This window comes from Fringilla coelebs (assembly GCF_963513975.1).
Source record: "Fringilla coelebs genome assembly, chromosome: 6".
NCBI lineage: Eukaryota > Metazoa > Chordata > Aves > Passeriformes > Fringillidae > Fringilla > Fringilla coelebs.
The window spans coordinates 1,979,731-1,990,264 of NC_140034.1; the positions used below are offsets into that span (position 1 = coordinate 1,979,731).

A 10,534-nucleotide genomic window follows, 5' to 3' on the forward strand; every position below is an offset into this window, starting at 1 on the left:
GGCGGTTCAGGTGCCCTCAGGGTGAATTTTGCCATGCCCGGGTGCTCCAGGGTAAATTTTGGGGCGGTTCAGATGTTCCCAGTGTTAATTCTGGGGTGCCCAGGTGCCTCTGGGGTAAATTTGGGGGTGCTGGTGCCCTCAGGGTGAATTCTGGGGCAGTTCAGATGCTCCCAGTGTTAATTTCGGGGCCGTTCAGACGCTCCCAGGGTTAATTTTGGGGTGCCCGGTGCCCTCAGGGTGAGTTCTGGGGTATTTCAGACGCTCCCAGTGTTAATTTTGGGGCGGTTCAGGTGCCCTCAGGGTGATTTTTGAGGTGGTTAGGGTCCCCTCAGGGTGAATTGTGGGGTATTTCAGATGCTCCCAGTGTTAATTTTGGGGCGGTTCAGGTGCCCTCAGGGTGAATTTTGCCAGGCCCGGGTGCTCCAGGGTAAACTTTGGGGCGGTTCAGACGCTCCCAGTGTTAATTCTGGAGTGCCCAGGTGCCCCGGGGTAAATTGTGGTGTAGTTCTGATGCTCTCAGTGTCAATTTCGGGGCGGTTAATTTTGGGGCACCTCAGACGCTCGCAGTGTTAATCCCGGGTGCCCCGTGCCCTCAGGGTGTGTTCGGGGGTATTTCCGATGCTCTCAGGGTGAATTTCGGGGCAGTTCAGACGCTCCCAGTGTTAATCCCGCGGTGCCCCGTGCCCCCAGTGTTAATGTTGGGGCAGTTCAGACGCTCGCAGTGTTAATCCCGGGGTGCCGGGGGCCCCGGGCTGTTCGGGGTGCCGCTGCCGGAGCCTGCGCGCTGCCGCCGGAAGGTGCCGCCCGCCCGGCGGATGTTGCGGCGCGGCCGCGGCTGAGGGAGGCAGGGCCGGCGGAGCGGTAGCGGCGGGGCCGCGGTAGGAGCGGGACGGGCCCGGGGGCTCGGGGGGCTCGGAGGGACGCGGGGCGGGCTCGGGCCGGGCCGGGCCGGTAACGGCGGCGGGCAGCGCTCGGGCGGCCGCAATGTCGCGACAGTTGAGCGTGTCGTGAGGAGCTCGCCGGGCCCACCCTGCGCTCGGGCATGTCGCGACAGGAGAATGTGTCGTGAGGAACCCCCCCCCTCGGCTGCGGTGTGTGAGGGGGGTGGGCAGAGCGCGCAGGGCTGCGGGGAGCTGAGGGGGAAATGGCTGCAGGGACACGGCCCAGCGTGTCTGAGGGGCAAAATGAACAACAGAATATTGTACATGTGCATTATAGATAAATATTATATCGGTGTTATTTCCCCGAGGCCGTGAAGACACCGCTAGCTCGAAGCAGGCAGGTTTCACGGGGCTGTGGGCAAGGCTTGCTAATCTAAATTAGAAATCGTAATTAAAGCTCACAGATAACCCCCCGGAGGTGGTGCAGCGTCTCCGTGGCAGAGTGATTAAAATTAAAGAGCAAAACCCCCTCAGGAGCGGTGTATGGGAGCAGCAGAGTACCCAGCCTGGAGTGCAGGGTGTGATTGTCCCACTGAGGTCCTTTTCCCCGTATCTGGGTGCACAAATTTGGGCTGTTTGGCTTCCCTGAGCTTTGGATCTGTGTTTTCCCAGCCCAGCCTGGGGTTTGGCGTTCTGCGCGGCTTTGGAGCAGGGGCTTTGGTTCTGTGGGGTTTTTGTAGGATGGGTGACATTGTCCTGCACTGAGCCGCTCTGGGAAGGTTCGGGTGGGGGACACTGAAAAGCTCCAGGATTTGCTGCTATTGTGGGCAAAGCTGTCAAATTTATTCCCCTTTGGATTTTTTTTTTTTTTTTTTTTTTTGACATCGTGGGGTTTTTCTGACATGATGTGGATTGGAAGGGACCTTAATGCTCATCTTGTCCACGGGCAGGGACACCTTCCACTGTTCCAGCCTGCTCCAGCCTGGCCTTGGACACTTCCAGGGATCCAGGGGCAGCCACAGCTTCTCTGGGCAAATCAATCAAAGTATTTATAGATAAGATTTGAAATATTTTAAAAAACGGACACTTTGAGTCACGTTGGCAATTGTAACCATTACAAACCGTGCACCACTGGGGAGTCCCTACCTGGAACATTTTTGACTCCAGCCGTGTGTAGCTCATCCTGGCCTTTCCAAGCCCCACACTGTGTCAGGGGAGGGTCAGGATATCAGGGAAGGGTTCCACTATTCCAGAGTGTACTGGCACTGCCCAGCCTCCCCAGGGAATGGGCACAACCCCCGAGGCTGCCAGAGCTCCAGGAGCCTTTGGGATGCCCGGGGTGGGATTGTTGTGGGGTCTGTGCCGGGCCAGGCGCGGCCCTGGCTGATCCCGCTGAGGGAATTCCGTGTCCCTGTGCCTGCAGCACGTCCCGAGATGGCCGATGACAACGAGGAGCTGCCGGCGGACGAGGAGCTGCCGGCGCCGGCCGAGGAGGGCTTTGAGCAGCTGGAGAACGACAGCCCCGCGGAGCGCAGCGGGCACGTGGCCGTGACCGACGGGCGCTGCATGTACGTCTGGGGAGGATACAAGGTACAGCTGCCCTGCTCCAGCCTGGGAATCGTGTCCCATCCATCCCACTCTGAGGAATTATTCCTCCCCCGGAACACAGCAGCTCCAGCGAGCAATTTGTAACACGGCCCTCAGGGGTGTTTTGCAACGCTGGGATAAATCACGGGTGTTAAAAGCTTGGCAGGTACACGGATTTTTGGGGTGTCGTTTGCCTTTGGCAAAAGGTGAAGGGAGTATTGTCTGATTGGAGTTGTGCACCCTGGGAGTGGTGATTTTATTTGCACAACTATTTTTGGGTGGTAATTGCTAATTTGTAATTATGTTTTGTAATTGAAATTTGTAATTTTGGGTGGTAGTAATTTTTTGGGGCGGTAAGGATCCCAGGTCTGTTGTTGTCACACTGGGGTGTGCGTGTGCTGCAGCACCACAAAATCATTTCAGTGCCAAAGTCATTGTCAGTGAAATCAGTAAATAAACTCCTGTCATGGAGGGGGTGGGGGAAGGAAAAAGGAGCTTGTGGCTCATTTCTGCTCCCTGGCTCAGGCTATAAAACAGAGGTTTAACTTCCATTTAGCCCTGTCTGGCTCTGCTGGGAGCTGATTGTCCCCAGCAGGTGCTAAATTAGGCTGATTGTTCCTCTGGTGCAGGTGGGAGGCACAGGAGTGTGGGAAGTACAGGCACTGCTCCTGCTGTGATCTGTGCTGGGATTAGGTCCCAGAGGGGGTGCAAACATTCCCAGGAGTTTGGAATTCCATGTGTCAAACACCCTTTCTAACCCTGCTTTTCCTTCTCTGGCCTGTCCTGCAGAATGCCCAGGTCCGGGGGTTTTATGACTTCTACCTGCCTAGGGATGAAATATGGATCTACAACATGGAAACTGGAAGATGGTAAATCATTAATTTGGGGAAAAAAAAATTGATAAATCCTTGAATTGGTGTGGAAAGGGACTGAGCAGGGAGAGAATTCCCTGATCTCTTTGTTCCCACCTATCAAACTGTTGCAAAAGTGTGTCAGATATTTCAGGTTTGGGTTTTTTTCCTGTGAAAGCATTTAGTATGATTTTCTAGGATGAAGTAGGAGAGGCAGCTGGGGCAGGCAGCCTGGGTAGGAGTGTGTGACCACCAGTGTGAGGTGTTTGGGGATTCCTGGGATAGGATAGAGCAGCTGGAAATTGTCTTTGTGCCACTTTTGATGCTTGTGGTGGTCAGGGAATCCCTGATGAGTTCTTGGCCTTGTCAGGAGTTGCTTTTAAAGACTGATGCAGCCAAAGGAGGTGCTTTGCAGGAAATGGGATTTCAGGTGTGCTCCCAGCCCTCCCTGGGGCACGGGCTAGAATCTCCTCTCTGTGGTTATGATGTTTACAAACAGGAAAAATCCAGGAGCAAAGTGGAAACTTGCAGTTTACACAGGTGAATCCTCTTTGCCTGAGGAGTCTGAGCATTCCAGGCTCCTGAGCTGGGCAGATGGGATTCCTACCCCCAAAAATCCCATGTATTAACTAAAGTGCCTTTCCCCCACCCCTCCATCATAACAGAGTCATTTTGTGAATTATCACATCTGAAAAGGTGGGAAGAACAGACTTGAATATCCCCAGTGAACTGTGGAAATCAAAACCCTCCAGATAAGCCCATCCCTGCTGACTGGGAGCAGGTGACAGATCCCACCCTGGTTTTGCAGGAAGAAGAGCAAGACTGAGGGAGATGTTCCCCCCTCCATGTCTGGCAGCTGTGCCGTGTGTGTGGACAGAGTGGTTTATCTCTTCGGGGGGCACCACGCCCGGGGCAACACCAACAAGGTCAGGAATTCCTTTCTAATAGAATAATAATAGAATATAATAATATAATAATATAATCCTTTCCCACGGGGTTGTGCCCTGGAAGCTTCACAGCACTGCAGGAACACCCCGAGCTGGCATCGCTTCTGTCCTTGTGCAATTCCCCCCAGCAATTGGATTGTGTCCCTGCCTCTGAGTTTGCTGATTATAAAAGATGGGAGTTGCCAGAGTTGCCTGAACAATATCAGGAACTGATCTGGAACTGGTCTGGGGTGGCTTGAAGTGTTTCTGTTCCCTGGAGTCTGTGGTAATCCCAGAATCCCAAAATCATTTAGGTTGGAAAAGTCCTCCAAGATCACTGACCCACCACCTTCAACTACAATTATTTAATGATCTTTTCTGGTAGTCTGGCAATGTGGTTTAAATTAAATAGGTTTGGTCTGTATAAATATGTAGTTTATCTATGTAAACATAAGATCATATATTTGTTATGTAAACATAAACTAGAAGGAGTTGGAAGGAGTTTTTGCAGACAGTTTGAAACAAACCTCATTTGTAAGGTGTGATTTCTTCCCTTCCTGCTGTGGCATTACATTTCAGTTCTCAGTGTAAGGGGAGCAGCTGGTTATGGTATGAATGCAGAGAAGGGGTGATACTGTAAAAAATGTCACTTTGTAAACTTCTGAACCACTTTTTAGTTGTAAGACAATTGTGCTCTGTACACACCTTCATAGTATCCCACAACAGCTTTTGGATGCTGAAGCTCAGTGTCCAGAACCCTGTTAGTGCTGTAGAAGGTGTTTGAGTCTGAAAAAGGTCAGGACTTTTGATTTGTGAATCCATCTTTTGTTGCAAATATTTTCAGTGCTCTACTTTTCAGCTAGGAAAAGAACTTTTCATTTATTACTATTTCTATACCAACACATGTTGATTTAAAGTTGCTATTTTAACAGCAGACTTAGGCTTTAAGCTGATGATGTGAGTTTAAAAAATCACTTTATTTTCCCAGTTCTACATGTTGAATGCCAGATCCACGGACAAAGTGCTGCAGTGGGTGAGAGTGGAGTGCCAGGGGGTGCCCCCCTCGTCCAAGGACAAGCTGGGGGTGTGGGTGCACAAGAACAGGTGAGGCCCCAGTGAGGGCTCTGCTCTCTCTTGGTTCTCCCTCCTCTTCCTCCTCCTCCCTCAGCAGGGGCTGGCTGGGAATGTTCCCCTGGAGAGGAGAAGGCTCCAGGGAGAGCTCCAGACAGGGCCTGAAGGGGCTCCAGGAGAGCTGGAGAGGGACTGGGGACAAGGGATGGAGGGACAGGAGCCAGGGAATGGCTCCCAGTGCCAGAGGGCAGGGATGGGTGGGAGATTGGGAACTGGGAATTCCTGGCTGGGCTGGAATTGCCAGAGCAGCTGTGGCTGCCCCTGGATCCCTGGCAGTGCCCGAGGCCAGGCTGGACACTGGGACACCCTGGGACAGTGGGAGGTGTCCCTGCCATGGCAGGGCTGGCCCTGGATGGGATTTAAGGTCCCTTCCACCCAAACCATTCTGTGATTTTGGAGTTTAACTCTTGTGCTGCCTTGGCCACTCCATGGAGAGAGCTCCTATTTAGGAGATTTGCTGTGGGATTTGCTGCAGAGACTCAGGAAAGGTGGGAACCCCTTGTGTGCCCCTTCCAGCTGGGGATGCTCAGTGGTTCTGTGGAATTGCCCACAGTGCTGCTTTTTCAGCTCCTTGATGTGGGCAGTGAGCTCCTCATTAGCACACCCCATGGCATCAGGGTAGATGTGGATCTGTGCAGGGCTGCAGCTGTGGGTGGTTAATTAGGTGCTGCAGGTTGTTTTCTGTCACTCCACAATCAGGAATTTCTGGCAAAGCCCTGCCAGTTCCTAACAAAGGCTAAACCCCAAAGGTAAAACTTGGAGGTAATTCCCACTTCAACTCCAGGAGAAGAACGTGACCAAGGCCCAAGTGCAGTGAGCAGGCTGCACACCCTGCCAGCCTCAGAGATCTGCAGGTGGAGCAGAGCTTTGGAGCCTGAGGTGGAAACAGCTCCAGGGGGATTCAGTGTGGTGGGAGGGTCAGCGAGGCAACAAACAGAGCCCTCTCCTGGAAAACCAAAGGAGCTTCCCTGGTTTTCTGAGCACAGTATTTATATTTAATTTATATTTATATTTGCAATAACAGAATTTCTCACAGCTCTTGCTCCATGTTTTCCTGCAGGCTGATATTTTTTGGAGGCTATGGCTATTTTCCTGAAGGGAAGCAACGTGGGACATTTGAATTTGATGAAACTTCTTTTTGGGTAAGTAACCCTGGAAGCCATTTCTGGTTCAGCTTTTAATATTTCAGCAGTGCTTTTTAAAACTTGTTGCTTCTTTATGTTTTGTTTTGGTTTTTTTTAAGAATTCAGGTCTTCCTAGAGGGTGGAACGACCACGTGCACGTTCTGGACCTTGAAACTTTCACTTGGAGCCAACCCATAACTACGGTAATTAATGGTTTGCTATCATTTAATTAAGTCACAGCTCAGTAATGTTATTTAGGAATGTTCTTGGAGCCATCTCCACTGAATTTAAACCATTTATTTAGACAGATCCATTCTGCAAAAAGAGGAAATTTGCTTTTCTTTAGATCTGTCTTCATCCATTTTCTCTTGCTTTGGTCGATGCTGCAGCTGCACTGTGCTCAGGGCAGTGGGGTTTGCTGTCACCCTCAGTGCCAGGGCATGGTTGGTTCCTGTCCCTGGGGGGTGAATTGTGGTCACAAGGCAATTAAACACTGCTAATTGCAAACACATGCATTTGGAGTGTTCAGGAACAGGGAAATGGGCTGGTGTTGCCACGGGCTTGGAGGAAGTGAAATGTGAGACAAGGAGCTCCACATTGCCAAAGAATTGCTCTGATTGCTTCATACAGGTCTCAAGTGGTTCAGAAACTCAAGAAAAATGGTGTTTAATGGAATCCCAGAATGGTTTGGGTGGGAAGGGGCCTTAAAACTCAGTCAGTTCCACCCTGCCATGGCAGGGACACCTTCCACTTGCCCAGGTTGCTCCAAATTGTTCAGCCTGGCCTTGGACGCTTTCATGATTTATGAATTTAAAGATTTATTACGTCCCTGTCTCATTTACAGTCTGTCTTCTGTGGCTGAACCCAGTGCTAAAAGCAAAATTTACACACTTCAAGAGGGAAGAAATAAACCCCATTTTTAATGAGTTCTCTGACCTTCCATCCATCAGAAAGCCAAGCCTGCAGACAGGATGATTTACTGGCTGTGTTTTTTCACTCTGATCCTTGCTGCCTTTAATCTGAGTTGGGCTGAGCCTCTCTTGTCCTCTGGTGACTGATCTGTGCTGTCCCTGTCCCTTCCCAGGGGAAGACCCCGTCCCCTCGAGCCGCCCACGCCTGTGCCACGGTTGGGAACAGGGGCTACGTGTTTGGAGGCAGATACAGGGTAAGCCCAGCTCTGTTTCAGCTGTGCTTAAACCCAGACCTGAGCAGGAATTTGAGCCTTGAGCCACGCTCTGCTCTCTTGCAGGAATCCAGAATGAACGACTTCTACTACCTGAACCTGGACACGTGGGAGTGGAACGAAATGTGGGTGCTCAGACTCGATCCCTGTGAAATTCTTGTGTCTAAAGAAGTTCACATTGTCCTTGGGTCACTGCAGTATCCTGCAGATAGCTGAAAAATAATCAGGGCAGGAGAGAGAGAGGGATTTTACTGTCCCTGATGATGATTTGGGGTGTTTTTATTGCAATCCAGACTCACCCAAGGCATCTGCCCCGTGGGCCGATCGTGGCATTCCTTAACGCCGATTTCCTCGGATCACCTCTTCCTCTTTGGAGGCTTCACCACGAACAAGCAGCCCCTGAGTAAGTCATTCCAAAGGGATTTGGGGGGTGGCTTTGTGCTCTGGAACAGCTCTGCACAGGAGCTTTAATGATTGCTTTGAATTCCTTCTAAATTCCTCCTGTGGGCTCCAACTCCTCATTCCACAGAGCAGGAGTTGCCAGGGGTCTGGAGACACCAGAACTTCCAGCAATTGATCTGCTCTAAAAATGTATCTAAAAGTGCAAATTGCAGTTGGTGACAGCTTTACTGTTCTCCACCTTCACCCCCATAAATCTCTGTTAAACACCTGTTGTCAAACAGGAGTCAGTGTTTTATAAGGTTTTTCCGAAAATATTTGATTTATCTAAGAACAGAGATGGGATGTGCTACACCAGAGTATTTGTATATTGCAGCAACTTCCAGAACCGACAGAATCCTGGTTTTATCTGGGATTTTTCTTGTTTTCAGGTGATGCCTGGATTTATTGTATCAGCAAGAATGAGTGGGTACAGTTTGAGCATAACTACGCTGAAAAACCAAGGTATGGCAGACAATTCCCTGGAAGTTGGGTACAGAAGGGGTGTGGAAGCATCTGGTGGTGGCTGTCAGAGAGAGGACCCTGGTTCCTCCTCACAGCTCTCCTTTTCCACGTGTCCCAGAGGTGCAGGTGGTTGTGTGCTCCCAGAATTCCAGGTCAGGGCCACACAGGGCAGACAGCCTGTGAAACAGGAAGCACAGAACTTGAGCTCAGGATTTAGGGTTTGGTGCTGGGATTTAGGGTTTGATGTGGCTGCAGAGGAGTCTGAGCTGTGAGTGCCAGCAGCAGAGCTAACTGGAACCAGAGTCCTTGCTCTGCCACCACCCAGGCACGGGCTGGTGTCACCAGGGTCCTGCCAGAGGCTTATCCTGTGCTCACCCAGGGCTGTTCTTGGCTTCCTGCTGAGGAAATAGGAGTTGGTGAGGAGTTGGTCACCTGCAATTTAAAGCCCCACAGCCTCTGTGATGCACCAGTGTGGCATGGAAAACATGAGTCTTCGTCCCTCTGCTTGGGGAAGTGCCCTGAGCCAGGTTAAAGCACTGCTGCTTCCTGGTTTTCTGCCTCTGGCCTGGGGGATGAGGAGGGATCTTCCCAGAGCTGGCTGTTGGGTTAATGCTGTGCTGCTCTCTGTTCCCAGGCTCTGGCACACGGCCTGTGCCAGCGAGGAGGGCGAGGTGATCATCTTTGGGGGCTGTGCCAACAACCTTCTGGCCCATTCCAAAGCTGTGAGTTGGTTTTGAGCTTCCCCTTCCCGTGGGATCTGCAGTGCTGATCTTGTGAGGATCATAAAGGTGCACAGATAAAGCCTGAGGAGGAAATGCTTTGCTCCTGTCCAAAGTCCCTCAAGGCTGGGCAACCTGAAGGCTTCCTCCAGTGTCCCTGCCCAGGGCAGGTTGGAATGGGGTGAGCTTTAAGCTCCTTCCAACCCAACATTCTGGGATTCCCTGGTTGTGTGAGTCTGGGCTGCTCTGGCTCCTGCTGAGAGCCCACAGAACCAATTCTCTCTCTCTGTCTCTGCCACCCTCCAGGCTCACAGTAATGAAATCCTGGTGTTCTCCCTCCAGCCAAGATCTCTTGTAAGGTAAGAGAGCAAGAGTTCAGCACAGAACTGTCTGTCCCAGCTTCTCTGGCAGGGGGAAATTCCTGGGAGCGTGGAGAGGCCCTGGCATGGCTGTGGCTGCCCATGGATCCCTGGCAGTGCCCAAGGCCACGTTGGACAGGCCTTGGAGCACTCTGGGATGGTGGTAGATGTCTCTGCCCATAGAAAAAGGGTGGAATGGGATGGGATTTAAGGTTCTTCCAACCCCAACCATTCTGGGATTCTAAGACAAGTGGGGCAGGGTTACCATTAGACCTGTTCGTGTTCCTAAAACACGGCAAACATTTCTGCCTGTACCAAACGCTGCCAGAGCAGCAGCCAGGGCTGAGGATGGAGCATTCCCCTCACTCAGCACCTCTGGCACAAGCTCCCAGTGCAGCCTCTCCGTGCTGACAGAGCCCCGTGTTGCAGGCTGTGCCTCGAGGCCGTGATTTGCTTCAAGGAGATGTTGGCCAGCTCGTGGCACTGCCTGCCCAAGCACCTGCTGCACAGCGTGAACCAGCGCTTCGGCAGCAACAACACCTCGGGCTCCTGAGCCCGGGCGCGCCGTGTGCTCCACCCTCTGTGTGTAGGTAGTTGCTTCTCGCCCTCCCGTGCATGTGAATGGCCTAGAGAGAACCTATTTTTGTGTGAGATGTTCCAATAAATGTATTTGATGCCAGAGGAGATGAGCCTGAGCCTCAGCTGTAACCAGGTGCGGGGTTGTGCACCCCCAAGGGGTGAGGCCGACCCCGAGAGCGGGGGGGATGTCCATGGGGGCAGAGCTGGGAGTGCTGAGCACACCACGGCTCTGGAGTGTTGCTTTAGTGGTGTTTAGTCCACAGCTTCACGTTTTGCCACAGATGGTTAAGG

At 51.9% G+C, this 10,534-nt stretch overlaps 1 protein-coding gene across 1 annotated transcript; it reads left to right on the forward strand.

The window, feature by feature from the left end:
- The first annotated feature begins 792 nt into the window (after positions 1 to 792).
- KLHDC2 (kelch domain containing 2) lies at positions 793 to 10,348 on the forward strand. The gene is made up of 14 exons (XM_084208586.1): positions 793 to 878; positions 2,305 to 2,471; positions 3,258 to 3,337; positions 4,128 to 4,245; positions 5,234 to 5,349; positions 6,437 to 6,518; positions 6,620 to 6,703; positions 7,585 to 7,665; positions 7,750 to 7,808; positions 7,977 to 8,086; positions 8,514 to 8,586; positions 9,221 to 9,308; positions 9,612 to 9,664; positions 10,094 to 10,348. The coding sequence occupies exons 2-14, from the start codon at positions 2,316 to 2,318 to the stop codon at positions 10,215 to 10,217; spliced, it is 1,224 nt and encodes a 407-aa protein (XP_084064712.1). The 5' UTR covers positions 793 to 878; positions 2,305 to 2,315; the 3' UTR covers positions 10,218 to 10,348.
- The last annotated feature ends 186 nt before the right edge of the window (positions 10,349 to 10,534 follow it).